General features: G+C 46.1%; 1 protein-coding gene across 3 annotated transcripts in view; it reads right to left on the reverse strand.

The window, feature by feature from the left end:
* Positions 1 to 4,888, reverse strand: part of PNKP (polynucleotide kinase 3'-phosphatase) — a 76,133-nt gene extending 71,245 nt beyond the window's left edge. The window contains exons 1-3 of one of the 3 annotated variants that reach the window (XM_073570938.1): positions 4,734 to 4,888; positions 3,084 to 3,212; positions 1,735 to 1,781 (exon numbers count right to left, since the gene is read on the reverse strand). In XM_073570938.1, coding sequence (XP_073427039.1) covers positions 1,735 to 1,781; positions 3,084 to 3,210 — 174 coding nt within the window. In that variant the 5' untranslated portion in view covers positions 3,211 to 3,212; positions 4,734 to 4,888. The other 2 variants (XM_073570939.1, XM_073570940.1) reach the window with 2 other exon arrangements.
* Between the last annotated feature and the right edge of the window lie 17,296 nt (positions 4,889 to 22,184).

Genomic DNA, 22,184 nt, shown 5'->3' on the forward strand with positions numbered 1-22,184 from the left:
TAGTCTGACATGACTTATTAGTTAGAAACCCATGCTGACTCTGTTTAATCACTTCATTCTTATCCAGGTATTGACATACATGTTGTTTAATAATTTGTTCAAAGATCTTTCCTGGTATAGAAGTCAGACTCACCGGCCTATAGTTGCCTGGGTCCACCTTCTTCCCCTTTTTGAAGATAGGAACAACATTTGCTCTTCTCCAGTCTTCTGGCACTTCTCCTGTTCTCCAAGAATTTTCAAAGATTATGGAGAGGGGTTCAAAAATTTCTTCTGCTATCTCCTTCAGTACTCTGGGGTGTAATTCATCTGGACCTGGAGACTTGAATTCATTTAGGTTAGCTAAGTGTTTCCTCACTATCTTTCTGTTTATAGATATCCTGGATTCTTCTATTCCCTTAATAGGACAGTGAATAACAGTTGATGTTGCATTTCCTTTCTGAGAGAAAACAGATGCAAAATAGGAATTTAAAAGTTCAGCCTTCTCAACATCCTGTCTTACCATTTCATCATTTTCATCCTGTAAAAATCCTATAGCATCTTTGACTTTTCTTTTACTTTTGACATATCCCCAAAATCCTTTATTATTGCTTTTGACATCTCTTGCAAGCCTCAGTTCATTTTCAGCTTTAGCTAATCTGATTTGTGCCCTGCAGGTTCTGCAGACAGCATTATATTCTTCTTTAGATATGCCTCCCTCTTTCCATTTTATAAACATTTTTTTCTTCCTTTTTAGCATGTGCTTAAGTTCTGTGTTCATCCATCCTGGTTTCCTTAAATGCTTCCTATTCTTCCCTCTTTTCGGAATTGTTAACAACTGTGCTTTGAGAATTTCATTTTTCAAGATTTCCCATCCTTCCTGGACATTTTTGTCTTTAAGGATATCCAGCCATTGGATCCCTCCAATTCTCTTTCTGAATCCCTTAAAATCTGCCTTTCTGAAATCTAACCTTGACGTCTGAGTCTTCACAGTTCTTCCACCTCTAGTAATCCAAAATTCTAAAATAGCATGGTCGCTACCTCCTAGGGTCCCAGCCACTTTTACCTCCTCAACCATTTCCTCCCTGTTTATAAGGATTAGATCCAAGGTAGCATAAGAGAATCAACGTCAGAGGAATCAGCCCCATTCGTCGTAGGAAAGTGTACGGGGAGATATACTCCGCGTGCTTGCCTGTTGTTGGTTCGGGGGAGAGCGGGCCGTAGAAAGTAACCGTCGCCCCCTTCACTCCGTTAATTAAAAAATAAAAATTTACAGAAAATTCAAAAATAAAATAAAAACGGTGGGGTCTGAAACCAGACCCAAGTGCCTCCTACAGACACTAAGCAAAGAACTGGAGAAATCCCAGCCAGCAAGAGGGTGTATACTGCAGGGGAGGAGCTAACTTTTTTCTGGCTTACTTAGTGTCCTCCTAGTGGCAGCAGCATAACACCCACTGTCTGTGTCCCCCAATGAGGTGTAGGAGAAATATGTTCGAGCACGCCGAAGACACTCTGTTAGCATCCAAGCATGCTCAGATATCACATTCGCTCATCACTAGTCCCGACCAATCTGATGACCAATCGTAAGGAATGCTCATCAGGATCTAAGTCGTGGACAACCCCTTCAACTGGTAGATTACTAATAGCCTTTCAGAATAATTATCTCTGGAGCAATTACGAATATATCAACCAGTTCTTGGTGGATCGGACATCCTGCCAATTTTGTTCTTGTGATCGCACAGGTGATATGTTCCTTACCTGAGTGACACGTACGACTTTCTTCTCGACGTTGGCCACAAGCTCGACTGCAAGACAAGGAGCTCACATTAGCATAAATAATGGATTTTATTGGCCATTATAGAGATGGTAATCTGCACGGCCAGAAATTATATGGCTTATTTCAGCCCCATGCCCACATGTGACGTGCATCACACACCGGGTTCAGGTGTATAGAGCCCGTACCAAACGTGACAGATGCGGGCTGTATCATGTAGAAAGCATCTGCATGTCAGAACAGTTATTAACCCCTTAAATATCTGACAGCATCATTCATGAAGAGCAGTCCCACAACATGACCAAGGTGCTGATGTATGCTGGTTCCTGCCCCTTAGCTGACATGTTAGTACTCCTATGAAATCAAGTCATAGTTTGGTCTTCATAGGAGACTGATAAACGAAACAAATGATCAGACGATTGAAGGTTCAAGTTTCTTAAAAACACACACAGAAAAGTTTTCTTAACTATTAAAAAAAAAAAAAAAAATAGAATTGAATCCCCTTATTTTCATGCATTAAAAATGAAGACATGAAAGAGAAAAAAAATAATAATGATTTGGTAACAACTTGAAAGTCTGGTCTCTGAAAATCTTAAATTACCGTATTTAACCGATATGGTACACACCGTAAAAAAAATAAAATGACAGAATTACTAGTTTTCAGTCGCCGCACCTCACCAAAAATAAGTAATGAAAAGCGATCTAAACATTGTACCACAAAATGGTATTGATAAAAAACACACCATGACATGAAAATACAAAAAAGTCACACAAAAAACAAGCCCTCACATTAATAATAAAAAAAATTGTTATGGCTCTAGGCCATAAATGAAAGATGTGTGGTTCCTCAAGAGGCTAATGGCTACCTATGTCCATAAGGCTGGGTTCACACTGCGTTAGGGGGCAATGCGCTGACGGATCCGTTACATAGCGGCACTAATGGAACCGTTAACGCTGCCATTGCCCGCAATGAATGTAGCGCATCCTAACGCATGCCAAAATCGGCATGCGTTAGCAAGTATGCGTTAATTCATGACGCACCCTCGAACACTGCATGCGGCGTTTTTGGGTGTGTTGGCAGTAACGCACAGCGAACGGACACGTTCGCTGTGCATAGAACTGTATGGGCCAACGCTAGGTAGCGCATGGTACCTGAGCGCTACCTAGTGTTAATGCATACCGTTAGCACTAGGTCACAAAAGATGTCAAAAATGACATCAGAGTTAGCGCATCCGTTAAACAGATGCCCTAACGCAATGTGAACCTAGCCTAACACTTTAACATAAGTGATGCATTGCCCCCAAGGTGAGGATAGAAAACAGAGGACACGGACCTTGCTGCTTGGAACATTTTCGGTCTATTATCCTGGTCTCTGGTCCTCTTCCCAGGAAGACTCCTTCTCCATCTGGAAGCTCAATCGGGCTGTGTTTGCCGCCTGTGCTGTGAATGTGGCACTTCATTCCTGTGAAATCATGAAAGAGATAAAAAGCCGAGTTGTAATTACACTATTATAACAAATCTGCGCTTTCCACATCTCCTTTAAAGGGGTTGTCCAAGCTTGTGATATCAATGACCTGTCCTAAGAGTAGATCATTAGTCTCAAATTGGTAGAAGTCTGATAACAGACACCTCCACGACGACGTAACTGCGCAGCGCCGTTCATTGTGTAGCAGCCGCTGCTGAGTGCTGCAGATCAGCTTCAATTTTCTTGACTAGTAGCTGATCTGCAGTACTTGGCAGTGGATGCTACACATTGAATAGAATTGTGCAGCATCATCAGAGTCAGTAACAGATTATCGGTGGGGTTGTGTGGTGTCAAACATCAGCAGTCATCTCACCTAGCTTACTGACTTCAGCATTCAGGTGATTAGGAGGATGGCATTTCATCACTTCTGGCCCCAGTGGACACGATTAGTAGTTTGGAGAGGTAAAAACATTTCTCTTGCATTCCTTCCCACGGCCACGTTAACACCCACTTTTCAAAAGTGGAGCAAATTTGCATTTATTTTTCTTTGCACAAAACTTGAGTCAAAATTTGTGACTTTTTAATGCAGAAAAACTGGTTAAAAAAAAACAAACACTTTGATTAATCCCCCCTATGTGTACAGTCACACTAAGGACGGGGTCAGACTTCTCCCACGTCAATACCCGGCACTCGGGACCGGAGCGCTCAGCTGCATAGAAATACGGTCCGAGTGCCGGGTATTGATGTGCGAGATTCTCGCAAGTTTGACCCCGGCCTAAGGGGAATTATTTGCATTTTTTCCCCCCAAAGACATACGGATAGGGAATCTAGATTGTGAGGCCCAATGGGGACAGTGATGATAATGTCTGTGAAGTGCAATGTAAAATAAACCACGCGACACACCAAAGTGGGTCTCTCTTCACTCAGAGGGTCTACACCGGACGTGGCGTGCGTCGCTGACACGTGCTTCTACGGCTTATAGACAAGCAGCTGATAAACGTCTACACAGGATCCAGAGAAAGATGGATGAATAAACCACAACCAACTTAATGAAATAACCAATGGGACTAATTGGCGTTTTACTGCAACAGATTTTTTTTTTTAATAAGTATTGACATTTTCTTTTGAGCATTGTAAGAAATGCTGACTAAATATACACTATATGTAACAGGACATATCTGCAAAAAAAAAAAAAAAAAAAAATGGAACCCCCCCAACTTTAACGCAAAAAAAAAAAAAAAATGCATTATGAGGAAATCTTACACTATGGAGGATGATGGGGGTTATGAAGCCAATCTGCCATAGAGCAGCCTCCCACCGTTTCCGCCTTGCGGTGATTCCCCAGCAGCAGAACATGTCAGGACTTACTACTTTCAGGTTCGGCAACTTTCTAAATCCATCGCTGTGAACTACATTTCCCAGTATACACCGCGGTCTGACAAACAACAGCGCTTTTTACGGCAGTCTATGAGCAGATATCGCACAGACCGAGCCCGACCGAGCTCACCCGATACCAACCTGAGCGACGCCGACCTCTGTAACCAAGCGCTTCTCTTCAGTGCCGCGTCTGGCCGCTGTGTGGCGCATAGGGTTCAGCAGAGTAAACATTCCGCCAGAACTGGGACAACGCGCGATGGTTCCTGGGTGGAATTAGCGCACTGGTCTATTATCTTCTCCACCATTGTTATTTTATAGTAATGCGACTTCCTGTCGTATTTTCTCCATAGTAATTACTGGTCACCGTATTTTTTGAGCAGTTTTTATCTATATTTCTAAAGGTGGCTGACAACCAACATGGCGGCTGTCGTGGTTGTTACCCAGCTTTCCAAGAAGTCTGAGTGACAATTATGCCTGCTTCTGTGCCTTTTGTGAGGGAAAAATGATCCGGTGTCATTTTTTTTTTTTTGCTGTTTAGAAATATAGGAAAGCTGAACACTAAAAATGTAAGGAAAAGGCGGGCATTTTCATCAGTTCCTTGCAGGATATTATGACAGGAAAGAGTTGCTCATAGCGGGCTGCCACAGCGGACCCATACTTCTAACCCCACTCACATAGTGAGCCCCTTAAGCCGTGTTCACACTGCGTCTGTGTCCCCTGCAGTAATTGTGAAATATCAACATAAAAAAAGCCTAAAAACAATGTTCCTATTCCTTTTAATGGCAAAATGACTCGCTGGCCATCTTTTTTTCCGCTAGGAAGATGCTCTGTAGTCTACAATACAAGACAATCAGAAGGGTAAATCCTGGGCGTCTTACCCAGTATTTTGTCAGGGTTTTGGCTTAGGCATCTTTCACACATCAGGTTTTCGCCGTCAGGCGCGATCCGGCGCTTTTGACAAAAACCGGATCCGGCGAAATGCAATGCCGGATCCGGTTTCCCCCCCATTGACTTGCATTAGAGCCGGATCGCGCCGGATGGCCATGCGTTTCATCCGGTTTTCGCCGGATCCGGCAATGTGTCGCGATCTGGCGTCTGGAAAAAACGGCTACTGTAACGTTTTTTGTCTCCGGCGAAAAAGCCGGACACGCCGGATCCGGCGTGTCCGGCTTTTTCACACAATGAAAGCCTATGAGCGCCGCAATGCGCCTGATCCGGCGACGGCCGGATCCGTTTTTTTTGGTCTGAGCATGCTCAGTAGCTCTGCCCACAAGACATATATAAAAGCAAGACAGTGGGACCCTCAGCCACACCCAACATGCCACCCAAGCCAAGAACCAGGAGCAGGAGAAGGCAGGAGACATCTGCAGCAGCAGCACCATCAGCACCACCACCACCACCCCAAATGGAGCAGCATGCTGAACAACAGGAGGGGAGTCCAGCAGCAGATGAGAGACGGTAATTATCAAATCCCCCATTCCTCCAAACTAGGGCCATGGAATATAAAGATATTCATTGGCCCTTTGTTTCTGTTTATTCAACAGCCGCCCAAGAGATGCAGCAGCAGCAGCAGCAGCAATGGCAGCACTGGCAGCAGCAACAGCAGCAGCACCACCCACAGCCATGGAGTCTGGCCAGCAGGAAGACAGCACATCTTCTTCTGGGAGCCCTCCCTCGCATCGTCAGCGTTTGACGGTAAGTTTTTATTTCCAAAATCCATCATCTCTGTAATATATGTCTATTCATTGCCTTTTATTTCAAAACAGGAATCACAAGATGAAGAGGAGCTCCCAGAAGAAGAAGGAAGGGGTGGACAGACACCTGGAGTGGGCTCACAATTGGTAAGATTTTTGCATCAAACGCAGAAACACAACATCACACTGCACACAACACATAGAAAACAATGTTCTGCAGACCACACACAGCAAACAAATGCCTACATCCAAAGACATAACATTTTTTGTTTTCTTCTCTAGTCTTCCCAATCTGGTGCTCGGCCAAGAGGTCCTCGCAGTGCCTCCCAGAGTCGTCGGCGACAGCAACGCGGCGGTCACCAGCGTGTAAGTATAAATATTTTTGCTTTGTTTTTTTGCACTTTTTATTTCATTTTTTTTTGTGGAGGCTAATTATGTTATTTTTGTCTTTTTCTTTAACAGCCTTCACAGCGTGCTCCCGACTCTGACGGTGAGGATGGAGGGATTGATGTGGACCACCTCATCGATCTCGTCAGAGAAAGGGAGCCGCTATGGAATATGGCTGACCGCCGCCATGCTGACCTTATCGTTACCCGACGACTCTGGGAGGAAATCTGTTCGCTCCTTGTGGACCGCTGGGAGGACCTCAAAGCTCGGGCCCAGATTAAAGAGCGTAAGTATATACAGTACCGGTTGCTTGATTTAAACCAGTGTTTCCCGAACTCCAGTCCTCGTGGTCCCCACGGATCATGTGTTCAGGATTTCTATTTACTTTGGAAATCCTGAAAACATGACCCCTGGGGACCATGAGGACTGGAGTTTGGGAAACACTGATGTTGTATACTAACCACTTTGTCCTTTCTCGTTTCAGGGGAGAGAATTGTGAAGCGGTGGCGGTCTGTGAGGGATCGTTTCAAGAAGGAGTTCAATAAAGAGATGCGGGCCCCGAGTGGATCTGGAGGACGCAGGAGCAAGTACAAGTACTCACGAGCCCTGTCGTTCCTCCGGATACAATGGTCACCAGAAGGTAAATATTACTCACCACATGTGACGAAAAAATGTTTAGATGTAACTTTTTTTTTTTCAGCCAGGGCCATACCATGTCACTATTTTAATTGTTTTTTTTTCTCTTTATTCCACAGCACGGTGAGCAGCACTCGGGAGCCTGCACGATTGGACCCTTCTGAGGCGATCCCTGAGGAGACCGGCACCGAGGGACACTTCGACCGCCCCGGTACATCTGCACCTTCCCAGCCTTCCCACACATTCGACCCATCTGTCCCATCCACCAGCACAGGAGCATCGTGGCCGCCTACATTACATGAAGCTGCTGGTGAGGAGATCGCTTTCCCTTTACCCCACCCTTCTGCCCCTGCCACCTCTAGTACACCTGCGGGTACTGGGCGGCAGCGGCAGAGGGGTCAGGAAAAGACTTATGCGCCAGAGTTCTTGCATCTGAATGCATCTTTCCAGAACTGTCTAAAAGTCTTGTCAGAGCAAATCTCCGCAGGCTTTCAGCAGATCAACTCCAGCATTCTGGAGGTGAAGACACTTCTGCAAACCATGCATTCAGAAGCAAGATCTTCGCCAAACCACACCTTTTTCAGGTCTGTTGTGGAGCACATGGAAACGCTCTCTCCTACCCAGCAGATGCATGTAATGCATTCATGCCACGGTGCTCTCCAGCACGTTACCTCCCAACCTCCTCCTCCCACCACAGTAGTTCCTCCACCTGCACCCCCTCCAGCCACTTTCCATCCTCCCCCTCCTATTACATACCATCCACCTCCCCAGCACCAGCCACCTCCCCAGTACCAGCAACCTCCCCAGTACCAGCAACCTCCCCAGTACCAGACATCTCCCCACTTCCAGCAACCTGCCCCGTACCAAACTCCTTCCCCCTACCAAACTCCTTCCCCATACAACTTGCCATCAACATCATCTGCTCCCACAGTCCCTGCCCAACCCTCCACTCCACCGCCCACCACCTCTTCTGCCTCCCACATGTCCACCCATTCTGTAGCTTTTTCCACTCCTTCCCCACCACGATCCCAGTCCTCTCTCCACACTCCCAGTGTCGAAGTGTCCCGCAGCCCCTCCAGCAGTATTTCCACCCCACACTACACAGATTTATAATATGTGTGTATTTTAATAAAAATGACCAGTTTTATGGTTTCAAAGCTTTATTAAAAAAGTTTATTAAAATTTAAAAACAGTTTACAAAAAAAAACATTTTTCAATAAAAGTTAAATTATTTTACACTGGTTGTCTGTCATTTCTTTCTGCGGCCAAAAAGGTTAAATACAGGGTATTTAAAAGGTAAAATGGTATTCAAAACTAGGTATATAACTGTGGGTAAATTTTAGCTTTTTGCCACAGTTATGTTCCTGGTTGTGTTTGAAGCAAAGTATTTCACCTAAAAAGTTGTGTTTATTGTTGGTGATTTCCTAACAATGTACACAACTTTTGTTAAAAGGTGAAATACTTTGCATAAAACACAACCAGGTACACACCTGTGGCCTAAAGGTAAAAATAGTAAGACCATGACAAGATAGCCAACTTTGGTTGGCAAAGGTATATACTGTTGGTACACAAGTTTGGTTAAGGGCACAAATCTTTCACACTCTGTCATCCTGCCAGTGTACTCTGCCTTGAGGTGACATAAAGTATAGTGCAAAATTGTCCCTCATTACTGAAACAGTCACAGAACTTCTAGTGGTAATGTCATGGTAATCTTGCAAGGTGGTTTCTTCAGAGGTGTCCTCAATGGAAATCGGTTCCTTGCAGATAACAAAATTGTGGAGTACCACGCAAGCTTTGATCACCTCGTCCACAGTTTCTGTCTTGAGGTTGATTGCAGTCAATAGGACCCGCCATTTGGCTGTCAGAATACCAAAGGTACATTCAACCATTCTTCTTGCTCTTGTGAGGCGGTAATTAAAAATGCGTTTTGTTCTTGACAATCCTCTGCTAGAGTACGGTTTCAAAAGGTGTTCTGACAGCTGGAAGGCTTCATCCCCTACACAGACAAATGGCATAGGTGGACCAGATGTTTGCGGCAGCGGTCTAGGTGGTGGGAACTGGAAGGTGTTTCCATGCAGTTTACGCCACATGGCAGACAGTTTGAAAACTTGAGAGTCATTGGAGCGGCCATAGGCCCCAATATCAACAGCAATAAATTTGTATTCCGCGTCAGCGATGGCCATGAGGACAATGGAAAAATATTTCTTGTAATTGAAATATTCCGATCCCGATCCGGCTGGCTTTACAATGCGGATATGTTTCCCGTCCACAGCGCCCAAGCAGTTGGGAAACTGACATATCTGTTGAAACTTTTCTGAAATTTCAATCCACCTCTCTGTTGTGGGCTCTGGTAAAAACTCTTCAGCTAAGGAGTCCCACAGAGCACGGCATGTGTACTTCACTATTCCAGATATGGTGGAAATCCCGAGTCTGTACTGGAAATGCAGTGACGAAAGGGATTCTCCAGTTGCAAGAAATCTGTGGGGAATTAAAAAACAATCAATTAGTTTAAAATCACAGCATTACATACCAAAACTCACCTGGAGATACAAACTACCACCAACAAGATTGCAGTGAAAGTGTGCTCTGATGCGAGCACATCCAATAAATGTGGCTTACCTTAAAGTCACCATCAGACGCTCTGCGGGTAAAACGGAGAAGCGGCAATAGGTGTCCGCTTTTCTTATGAGGTGTGCAATGCGCTCCACCAAGTAATCAAAATTATCGATTTTCATCCTAACATATCCCAAAAATTTCTCCGGGTTTCGTCTAAGGTCCATGCAGAGTGTAGAATAGACCCCACGGGTCATTCTCTTGGCTGTGATGGGGTGGATCCACAAACGTCGTCTACGATGCCTGATGCGCTGCTGTCTCGCTCTCTCCTTCTCCAGAACAATCACCCTCAAACGATTCGCCTCCGCTGTAAAATCCACCAAATTCTTCAAAATATTTCCAATCACAACATCCATCTTCGCCAGTAACTTGCTCTTCTCTCCAACCTGCACTTTCTCCTCTCCAACCTGTCAAAGAAGGGCTGTAGGAACACGCTATATATAGTTTTTCAGTAGCCAATCCCGTTCGGAAGGCCACAAGGGGCGATTTTAAAAACCGGATCCGGCGTAATCCGTCGAAAAACGGAACAAAAACCGGATGAACCGGATGAGACGGATCCGGTTTTGTCTGTGAAGAACAAGACGGATGCGGCAGAAAAACGGATCCGTTACATCCGGTTTTACGAAATATTTGCCGGATCCGGCGCTCCGGCACGACGCCGGATCGCGCCTGACGACGAAAACCTGATGTGTGAAAGTAGCCTTAAAGGAAAAAATAATGACAAAAAGCATCTGAAAACCACCCAAAAAACACCAAAAAATTATCAAAAAAAGACCAATAAAAAAATGCTTTAGCAAACATTACAAAATCTCTTCAGGCCACATTCACATGTAGCGTAAATGCCACGTGTTTTTTGTGTGCAAAAACCTGCATTTTAATGGTACAACCGTACAAGTTATATGGATATGGTCTCCTAAAAATGCACTGTGCGTCTAAAGAAGGTTTTGAACTGTTCGATTGTTAATGTGTTATGTTTTTTTTTCCTTTATGCTTCTCTGAGGAGTGTGGAAAAAAAATGCATATGAAAAAAAATGTTGGAATTTTTAATGTTTTTGTACCGAAATCACTATTTCAAATCTGCACCCAAATAAAGGGGAAAACGCAGCAATAATCAGTTAAGTTATATATAAAAGGTCACCGCGCTATTGGGTCGCCCTCCCAGGGCTGTGGGGTACTCGGTAGCGGGCCGGTATCAGTGGGATGTGTCACAGTGGCGGTGACCCGGACCGTGGCCCTGGGCACCCAAGTAATAATAGGAAGATGTGGATGTTAAATGAATAGTTCGTGACGCCACCTGTGGTGTTCGGCAAGGGAGGTGTTAAGCCGCCGCTGCATGCAGATCCTCCGGGACAGATGGTGTGGTGCAGCAATGGTGGTATAGCCCTCCACAGGGCTGCTGTCCCAGGGCAGTGTAGATGGGGAGACACTTAGGTGATGTAGTGTCTGGCGCAGGGGATGTAGCAGTATCAGGCGGACGGACGCAGGAAGGAATGGAGGTCACCAGAGCATGTCGTTCCAAAGCTTTACTCACAGTCTGTAGTGCCCGCTTCTGTGCCGTGTCCTCCGGGTCAGGGACTCAGTCAACCTTCAGGCAAGATGGAAAGCTCCCTTCCACACTCCGCCAACTTATGTGCCTTTCCTGAACGTCTCCTCTATAGCGCGTTTAAGTGTGAAGATCTCCAGTACCGTGGTACACTGGAGTTCCTCCTGACAGATGTTCCCAAGTACTCTACTTGCACGGCAGACAGCTGTAGCCTGCTTTGGGGACTCTCTACTCCTAAGTCCCGGCTCTCTATCCGTATTGCTGTTGTGCCCTCAAGTCTTAGATGGGAGTAGTGCATTTACAGCCCAATACTCCACCAGTGTCTGCTGCAGAACCATTAGTGTTCATACAACCTTGGGGACCGGGCCCCGGCCTTTAGAACTTCTAGGCAGGGTTCTTCCTCTAACCCACGTCCTCTGTGTTCCCTTTACTCCTACGTTCCGTACTTGTCCTTTCCCTTCTATGGAAGCTCAGGCTTCAGGTCAACGTCCTTCTCCTTCTTTACTTTCCTTTCCCGTGCCAGCTGGCTCAAGTCACTGAGGCCGCTGCAGCACTCCTACCTCCATCCCTTCTTCCAGGGATCCCCACTCCTCCCAAGTGGCTTCCTTCCTCACTGACCTCCTGTCAGACTAACCTCTCATCTTAAACCATCCCGCTCATATATATATTCTGAACTCCACCCACCTCCCAGCACGTCTAGCGTTCCAAGCAGGGAACCACCAAAGGTGCTCTGCTTCTCTCTAAGCAAAGAGCCGCAATGTGGTTATGCTGAACTACTCTGTTGTGTGGGGTGCAAGTGTTGGAGCGTGGTCAGGAGCCCCCAACTTACCAGGATGGTGGGGCACCACACCTTAGGAGAAGGTGCAGTACCTCTGTGGCGACCGAGCCTCAGGGGCACCACATAATGCTGAGGTTGAAAAAATGTGAATTGTTCACAATTAGCACCAAAAATTATTATTATTATCTTGATACAAGAAATCTTTGTACCGTGTTAGCCAGTAGAAAAATATTCAGAATTGAGAGTCATGTCACATAAAAAAATTAACATTTAACTTTTTTCACAAAAAAATTATTTCAGATCCGATTTTTTTATTTTACCAAGTGTAAGAGGAGAAATTGAACTACAAAAGTTATTGTGCAGTTTGTCCTGAGTACGCTGATACCTGATATGTGGGGGGGAACCACTGTTTCGGCGCATGGCAGACCTCAGAAGGGAAGAAGCGCCGTTTGACTTTTTCAATGCAAAATCGGCTGGAATTCAGATCGGATGCCATGTTACGTTTGGAGAGCCCCTGATGTGCCTAAACAGTGGAAACCCCCTACAAGTGACCCTATTTTGGAAACTAGACCCCCCACGGAACTTATCTAGATATGTGGTGAGAACTTTGATCCCCCATGGGCTTCACAGAAGTTTATAACGTACAGCCGTACAATTAAAGACATCATATTTTTTTCCACAAAAATTATCTTTTCACCCCCAATTTTTATTTTCCCAAGGGAAATAGGACCCCAAAAGTTATTGTGCAATTTGTCCTGAGTACGCTGATACCCCATATGTGGGGGTATAATGAACACTGTTGCAGACTTTAAACATAAGTCTGCACACATGTTCCAGGGAATCCAGAAGGTCCTAAAGTGTGTGGGGAGAGAGGCAGTGAAGGACCTAAAGCACATGACCACTGGGGGAGTGGCTGGGGCCAGATGCCGAGTAGCGACGGTGACTAGCGAAGCCAGAGCGAAGTCAGGACGTGCCAAAGTCAAGCCAGGAGGTCAGAATAGTGCCAAAGGGTGAGACACAAAGAGTTGTCAGGACGTAGCCAGAAGTCAGGAAACCAAAGATATCAGAGAAGTACCAATGGGTCAGACAGGAGGAAGGTCAGAATATAAAGCCTGGGTCAGAACCAGAAACAGACAATCAGCACAGAATCACAAGGCAATACCCAGAACAGGAGGACGGATCGGGTCAAACACTTGAAGGCAGAAACAGACAAAGCAGTATGCAAGCACACCAGGGGTCAGCTACTCAGCCAGGAATGAATGTGTCACTGACAAGGAACCCCTGGGATGGGCAGTTTCTTATAACCCTCCCGGAATCAAAGGGAGGCCACACGAAATTAACCCTGCGAGGACGGAAAAAGAGATCCCGTCCACAATCATGACAGGGGTAAACCACTGTTTGGGCGCATGGGAGAGCTCGGAAGGGAATGAGCGCCGTTTGACTTTTTCAACGCAGAATTGGCTTGACGCCATATCGCATTTGGAGAGCCTCTGATGTGGCCAAACAGTGGAAACCCCCCACAAATGACACCATTTTGGAAACTAGGGCTTCACAGAAGTTTATAACGTACAGACGTAAAATTAAAAAATCATATTTTTTCCACAAAAATGATCTTTTCACCCCCGACTTTTATTTTCCCAAGGTTTAACAGGACCACAAAAGTTGTTGTGACATTTGTCCTGAGTACTCTGATACCCCATATGTGGGGGTAAACCACTATTTGGGTGCATGGCAGAGCTTGGAAGGGGAGCAGCGCCATTTGACTTTTTTGGCTGGAATTGAGATCGGACGCCATGCCAAGTTTGGAAATCTCCTGCTGTGCCTAAACAGTGGAAATCCCCCCAAAATGACACCATTTTGGAAACTAGACCCCCCAAGGAACTTATCTAGATGTGTGGTGAGCACTTTGAACCCCCAAGGGCTTCACAAAAGTTTATAACGCCCAGGTGTGAAAATAAAAAAAATCATATTTTTTCCACAAACATGATCTTTTAGTCCCCAATTTTTTTATTTTCCTAAGGGTAACAGGAGAAATTAGACCTCAAAAGTTGTTGTCCAATTTGTCCTGAGTACGCTGATATCCCATATGTGGGAGAAAACTACTGTATGGGCACACGTCGGGGCTCGGAAGGGAAGTAGTGATGTTTTGGAATGTAGACTTTGATGGAATGGTCTGCGGCTGTCATGTTGCCTTTGGAGAGCCCCTGATGTGCCTAAACTGTGGAAACCCCCCACAAGTGACCCCATTTTGGAAACTAGACCCCAAGGAACTTATCTAGATGTGTGGTGAGCACTTTGAACCCCCAAGTGCTTCACAGAAGTTTATAATGCCCTGGTGTGAAAATAAAAAAATCATATTTTTTCCACAAACATGATCTTTTAGTCCCCAATTTTATTTATTTTCCTAAGGGTAACAGGAGAAATTAGTCCTCAAAAGTTGTTGTCCAATTTGTCCTGAGTACGCTGATATCCCATATGTGGGAGAAAACTACTGTATGGGCACACATCGGGGCTCGGAAGGGAAGTAGTGATGTTTTGGAATGTAGACTTTGATGGAATGGTCTGCGGGTGTCATGTTGCCTTTGGAGAGCCCCTGATGTGCCTAAACTGTGGAAACCCCCCACAAGTGATCCCATTTTGGAAACTAGACCCCCAAGGAACTTATCTAGATGTGTGGTGAGAACTTTGAACCCCCAAGTGCTTCACAGAAGTTTATAATGCCCTGGTGTGAAAATAAAAAAATCATATTTTTTCCACAAACATGATCTTTTAGTCCCCAATTTTTTTATTTTCCCAAGGGTAAAACGAGAAATTGGACCCCAAAAGTTGTTGTCCAATTTGTCCTGCGTACGTTGATATCCCATATGTGGGAGAAAACTACTGTATGGGCACATGTTGGGGCTTGGAAGGGAAGTAGTGACTGTTGTGAATTCTCTCTCTGGCTTCCCTCTGGTGATTACTGAAGGTAGTGGAGCTGGTCAGATTGACAGAGGGGTTGCGAGTTCTCTTTCTGGACGCCCTCTGGTGGTTACTGGAGGTAGTGGAGCTAATCTGATTGACAGAGGCTTGCCACCTGATAATGAGGAAGACGATTGGAGATCTGGGGTTTCTGATTGGGATTTAAGACATCTGTCTCCCTCTAACCCTGCTGGTGATTTTCTTCCTGTGCCTTCTAGGTCTGATGTCTCCTGCTCTTTCCCTGCATGGTTCAGCTAAGTGGTTCATTTGTTATTCTGTTTGCATTTGATCTGGTTTTGTTTATCTCTGCTTTGTGCGGGTCAGCCAGCTTCAGCTGGGGCTGTGCTGAATCACCGCCCATATGTTACTGCATTTGCCAGTTTGTTTTGTCCCCTGTTATATTGGTCTCTTTTTGCTTTGCTTTCAGAATATACCAGAGTGCTGATATAGTGGGGGCGAAGTCGTGCGACTTCAGTGTTTTTTGTGCATCAGACATGTTGGACTTTTTGCAGGGTTTTTTGCATGATTGCAGACAGTGTCTTTCCTTTCCTGTCCTGTCTAGTCAGTGTGGGCCCCCATCATTTGCTCAGTCTATTTTCCTGCCTGCATTTGTGTTTTTATCTTGTCTCACTGACAATATATGTTTGGGGGCTATCTATTCCTTTGGGGTCTGCTCCGGGGCAGTTTAGATTTCCTCTTTCTTGCTTTAGGCGTGCCCTGAAAACGCATTCATTCAGACTGGCCTATCACCTCAACATATTAACCTAATCTATCCCTGTGTGGCAGAGCCAAAAGTTTTACCATAACCAGGTTCCCCGCATCATGTACCCACATGCTTTATGCATCCATTAGCCCTCTGTGTCTGTACTGATTCACACTTAACATTATGGCTGGTCCATACAATCAGGCAACTGTTACCACCCACCTTTCATGTCTCCCTTTTTTTTCCTCATAGATTGTAAGCTAGCGAGCAGGGCCCTCATTCCTCTTGGTATTTGTTATAATCTATGTGATTATTGTTATGCTGTAATGTCTATTGTCTGTACAAATCCCCTCCGAAATGTAAAGTGCTGCGGAATATGTCGGCGCTATAGAAATAAAATTTATTATTTTTATTATTATTATTTAGGCTTAGTTAGCTCTCCGGCTGTGCCGAGGCATCTAGGATCATCGTAGGCACGCTCCACAGCTACTGCTAGTTGTGTGGACATGATCAGGGGTCTGCATCCGCTTAGTTACCAACCTCTCTGGTTTTCTGTGGCTTAGCTTGGGCCTGCTATCCTCCTCGGTGACCATTCATAACAAGTGATGTTTTGGAATGCAGACTTTGATGGAATGGTCTGCGGGTGTCATGTTGCCTTTGGAGAGCCCCTGATGTGCCTAAACTGTAGAAACCCCCCACAAGTGACCCTATTTTGGAAACTAGACCACCCAAGGAACTTATCTAGATGTGTGGTGAGCACTTTGAACCCCCAAATGCTTCACAGACGTTTATAGCGTAGAGACATAAAAAAATCATATTTTTTTCCACAAAAATGATATTTTTGCCCCCAATTTTTTATTTTTCCAAGGGTAACAGGAGAAATTGGACCCCAAAAGTTGTTGTGCAATTTGTCCTGAGTAGGCTGATACTCCATATGTGGGGGTAAACCACTGTTTGGGCGCATGGCAGAGCTTGGAAGGGAAGAAGCACAGTTTGACTTTTTCAGCGCAGAATTGGCTGGAATTGAGATCAGACGTCATGTTGCGTTTGGAGAGCCTCTGATGGGCCTAAACAGTGGAAACCCCCCAATTATAACTCCAACCCTAACCCCAACCAGGGTCGGACTGGGGTGTGTAGGGCCCACCAAGGGAATGAATTTTAGGGGCCCACCTACAGTAATGTACAACTCAACATTTAGGCTTTGAGACCGCAGAATTACACCATGGGTTCTTTTGCCGTATATCCCACGCCAAATCTGCATCATTTCAGCATCCTAATTCTACTAAAAGCTGCACCGTTGTTCATATGCTGCAGATCTTTCCGCACTACGATTCATTTAATCCTTAAGGGCCGCAGGCCTGTTTTCACCTTAATGCCCAGGCCATTTTTTTTAAATCTGACCTGTGTTACTTTGAAGTTAAAAAGTGACCCCATTTTGGAATCTACACCCCCAAGGATTGACGTAGGGAGTATAGTGATCACTTTGTCCCAGCAAGCGTTCCATGGTAGATGCTACACAGCCCAGCCAATCGAAGCGTTCGGATCTGCAGAGGGGGCTAAAATTCGCCCGGACCAGCCAGGCAGCGTTGCTGCCTGCTGGTCTTAGCGGCGAAAGCCTCCCGGTACTCGTGCGATTAGCTGCGGGGACCGACGGAACCCCTCGCCGTACATTAATACAATAGTGGACATTTTAATTTAGAGACTTGGAGAAAAGATGTCTGAACACAAGGATGTCAGCGCCATCACCGCACATACAAGAACCAAACAGAAGAATCCAGAAGAGGGATCATTAATGGCAATGGCAGGCCTGGCATAGCATACAGTACACCACATATCCCTACGTACAGTATTATGGGCACCGCATAGTCCTTCATACAGAATTATGGGCACCGCATAGTCCTCCATACAGAATTATGGGCACCGCATAGTCCTCCATACAGAATTATGGGGCACCACGTATCTCTCCAAACAAAATTATGGGCACCACATAGTCCTCCATACAGAATTATTGGACACCATGTAGTCCTCCATACAGAATTATGGGCACCACATAGGCCTCCATACAGAATTATGGGACACCACGTATCTCTCCATACAAAATTATGGGCACCACATAGTCCTCCATACAGATTTATGAGACACCATGTAGTCCTCCATACAGAATTATGGGCACCACATAGGCTTCAATACAAAAATATGGACACCACATAGTCCTCCATACAGTATTATGGGCACTACATAGTCCTCCATGCAGTATTACGGGCACCACATAGTCCTCCATACAGAATTATGGGCACCACATAGTCCTCCATACAGAATTATGGGCACCACATAGTCCTCCATACAGAATTATGGGCACCACATAGTCCTCCATACAGAATTATGGGCACCACATAGTCCTCCATACAGTATTATGGGCACCGCATAGTCCTCCATACAGTATTATGGGCACCGCATAGTCCTCTATACAGTATTATAGGCACCACATAGGCCTCCATACAGAATTATAACATTTCATTACTGATCCTGAGCTACCTGCTGTATTACTTTCCAGAGCTGTAGTTCACATCCATCTCTCCCTTGTGGGATGATAGAATGTACAGCTGCAGGAGCGGCGCTCCCCGTGACATAGGAGTATTACAGCTCCAGGCTGTGTAACCTGTGCATTCACCCTCCCACCCCCTGTAATTACTCAGCGCTCCCTCCTGTGCTCCTCCGGTTGGTGCACGGCTTGTAGGAATGATTGTATAATCCTGGGACCTTATAAGATGAGAATTTCACAACCCGACTAGCGCTCAGAAAACGCCCAGCGGAGATTCAGGCAGCGAAACCTTCATGCAGGATTATCCAGCCAACCAGACATGGATTTGCAGTCAGTTCACCAGCCTCATCAGGTCCGCTAATGCAGGCAGATTGGAATGTGAATTCTGCAGATAGATTTCCTTGAAGTTTTACTGACACTGACGACCATTTCTTGTGTACAGCGCAAAACATATTGTGGCCTGTACAAAACTCAGGTGCATGCAGAGCGTAGCGGCACAGAGAAGAGAGCGTTGGCACAGGCAGAGAAAGAGAAGAGAGCGTTGGCACAGGCAGAGGAAGGGTATGCGCGCATGTTGCAGATTTGGCTGCGAATCCGCAGCAGTTTTCCATGTTGTGTACAGTACCATGTTATCCCATGGAAAACCAAATCCGCTGTGCACATGCTGCGGAAAATTCTACGCAGATTTGTTGCGGTTTATTTTCTGCAGCATGTCACTTCTTTGTACGGAATCCGCAGCGTTTTTACACCCATTCCATTATAGGAATACGCTGGTGTAAAAACGCAGGCGAAATCCGCACAAAATCTGCACTATATCTGCAGGTAAAGCACAGGTCATTTTACCTGCGGATTCAGCCAAATCCGCAGCACAATCCACAATGTGTGCACATACCCAAAGAGAAGAGAGCGGCGGCATGGAAAGGGCAGAGCGTAGCTGAGGGGACAGGGCAGAGCGCAGCTGAGGGGACAGGGCAGAGCGCAGGGACAGGGCAGAGCGCAGCTGAGGGGACAGGGCAGAGCGCAGGGACAGGGCAGAGCGCAGCTGAGGGGACAGGGCAGAGCGCAGTGACAGGGTAGATCGCAGCTGAGGGGACAGGGCAGAGCACAGGGACAGGGCAGAGCGCAGCTGAGGGGACAGGGCAGAGCGCGGGGACAGGGCAGAGCGCAGTGACAGGGCAGAGTGCAGCTGAGGGTACAGGGCAGAGCGCAGGGACAGGGCAGAGCGCAGGGACAGGGCAGAGTGCAGCTGAGTGGACAGGGCAGAGCGCAGGGACAGGACAGGGTAGAGCACAGGAACAGGACAGGGCAGCGCGCAGGGACAGGACTAGGTGATGCCATATTATGTAGGATATGTAAATTGAAACAGGCGGGGGATTAGTTATAAAAGGAGGGTGAAGCTAGGGTAAGAGGGCATGGATCCATATTGAATATTTGCCCATGGCAGCATAAATTGTGCTCAGCTTTCTCAGCTTTAGGTATTCTGAAAATGCGTATGTCTAATAAATGAGATGTGATGTGACAATAGGCGCTTATGTGGTGTACAGGAGTCTGTTATTCTGCAGCGTGTAAGTTGCAGGCACTGACAGAAAAGTTAGGTGGTGCTCACGTCTGTCCAGACCTTCCACATATCTGTACTGTTTTTGGAACAGACAAATGGGGTACCGTAAGTGATCATCAGTCATGCAAATGGAAACAGAGGGGACAGAGGCACTCACCACCTCTTCTAGCATGTCTCTTGCAGCCCCAGTCCAGTGCTTATTCCATCTTCAATCTCACCGCTGTTCTACTTCCTGCTTTCAGCGTCCACGTGGTTCAGCTGAGCCGCTCATTACATATGCGCATATGTAATCAGCCGCTCATTACTTATGCACATAGGTAATGAGCGGCCGCTGAATACAGGAAGATAGAACATCGCTGAGATTGAAGATGGAATAAGCACAGGGGGCTGCAAGAGACATGCTAGGAGAGGTGACTGTGATTCACAGGTACCAGCAGCTGGGCCGCGAGCTGGCTTGTTCAGTGACATTCATGGTCGGGCGGGGGCGGGGCCCACCGAGGGATCCAACGGTACCTCGGTGGGCCAGTCCGAGCCTGACCCCAACACATCCCTAACCCTAATCTCAGCCCTAGCCCTAACCCTAACCCTAGCTGTTGTGATTGGGTCACCGAGGAGGAAAGAAAGACCAAGCTAAGCCACAGAAAACCAGAGAGGTTGGTAACTAAGGGGATTGCAGACCCCTGATCCTATCCACACAACTAGCAGTAGCCATGGAGCGTACCTACGATGATTCTAGACGCCTCGACACAGCCAGAGAACTAAATAAGCCTAAAGCAAGAAAGGAGAAATCTAAACTGCCCCAGAGCAGACGCCAAAGGAATAGATAGCCCCCAAACATATATTGTCAGTGAGACAAGATGAAAATACAAACGCAGGTAGGAAAATAGGCTGAGCAAACGATGGGGCCCACACTAACTAGACAGGACAGGAAAGGAAAGACACTCTGCAATCACGAAAAGAACCCTGCAAAAAATGTCCAACACGTTTGATAGAAAAATACTGAAGTCACTTGACATCGCCCACTATATCAGCACTCTGGCATATTCTGAAAGCAGAGCAAAAAGAGGCCAATCTAATTAGGGACAGAAACAAACTGGCACAAGCAGTAACATAAGGATGGAAATTCAGCACAGCCCCAGCCGGGGCTGGCTGACCACATAAAACTGAATAGACAAAACCAAATCAAATGTGAACAATAGCAAAAGAACACTTAGCATTCAGGGACTGAGCTGGAAACTAAGACCTCAGGAGGCAGGAAAAATCACCAGCAGGGATAGAGGGAGTCGGCTGTCTTAAATCCAATCAGAAACTCCAGATGTCCAATCGTCCTCCTCATTATCAGGTGGCAGACCTCTGTTAATTAGATCAGCTCCATTTCCTCCTGTAACCACCAGAGGGAGCCCGGAAAGAGAACTTGCGACCCCTCTGTCAATATAACCAGCTCCACTACCTTCACTAGTAACCAGAGGTAGGCCAGAAAGTGAATTCACAACAGTACCCCCCCATAAGGAGGGGTCACCGAACCCTACTCCACGCCACCAGGCCAATCAGGATGGGCCCGGTGAAAAGCATAAACCAATCTATCGGCATGAATGTCAGAAGCAAAGACCAAAGAATTATCCTCCTGGCCATAACCCTTCCATTTGACCAAGTACTGGAGCCTCCGTCTAGTCAAACGAGAATCCAATATTTTCTCTACCTCATATTCCACATTGCCTTTAACCAATACAGGGTCAGAAGGTGCCGCCATAGGAACTACTGGCTCCACAAACCTCTTCAACAGAGATTTATGAAACACGTTATGGATCTTAAACGTAACTGGAAGAGCCAATCGAAAAGAAACAGGATTAAAAATCTCCAAAATCTTATAAGGTCTAATGAATCTTGGCTTGAACTTTGGAGACGCAATCTTGATAGGAATATTCTTTGACGACAACCAAACCATATCACCCACTTTAAACCGGGGACCAATTGTCCTATGCCGGTTGGAAAACCGTTGGGCTTTTTCCTGAGAGAGGGACAACTTATCCACTACTTGGTCCCAAATCTGCTGCATTCTCTCTACCACAGTGTCCACACTTGGGCAGGTCGAAGATTCCACTTGCCCTGAAGAAAATCGAGGATGAAACCCAAAGTTACAGAAAAAGGGCGACATCAAAGTGGCAGAACTAGCTCTATTG

Source organism: Dendrobates tinctorius, unplaced genomic scaffold (assembly GCF_039654945.1).
Source record: "Dendrobates tinctorius isolate UK_male_01 unplaced genomic scaffold, ASM3965494v1 ptg000028l, whole genome shotgun sequence".
Lineage (NCBI taxonomy): Eukaryota > Metazoa > Chordata > Amphibia > Anura > Dendrobatidae > Dendrobates > Dendrobates tinctorius.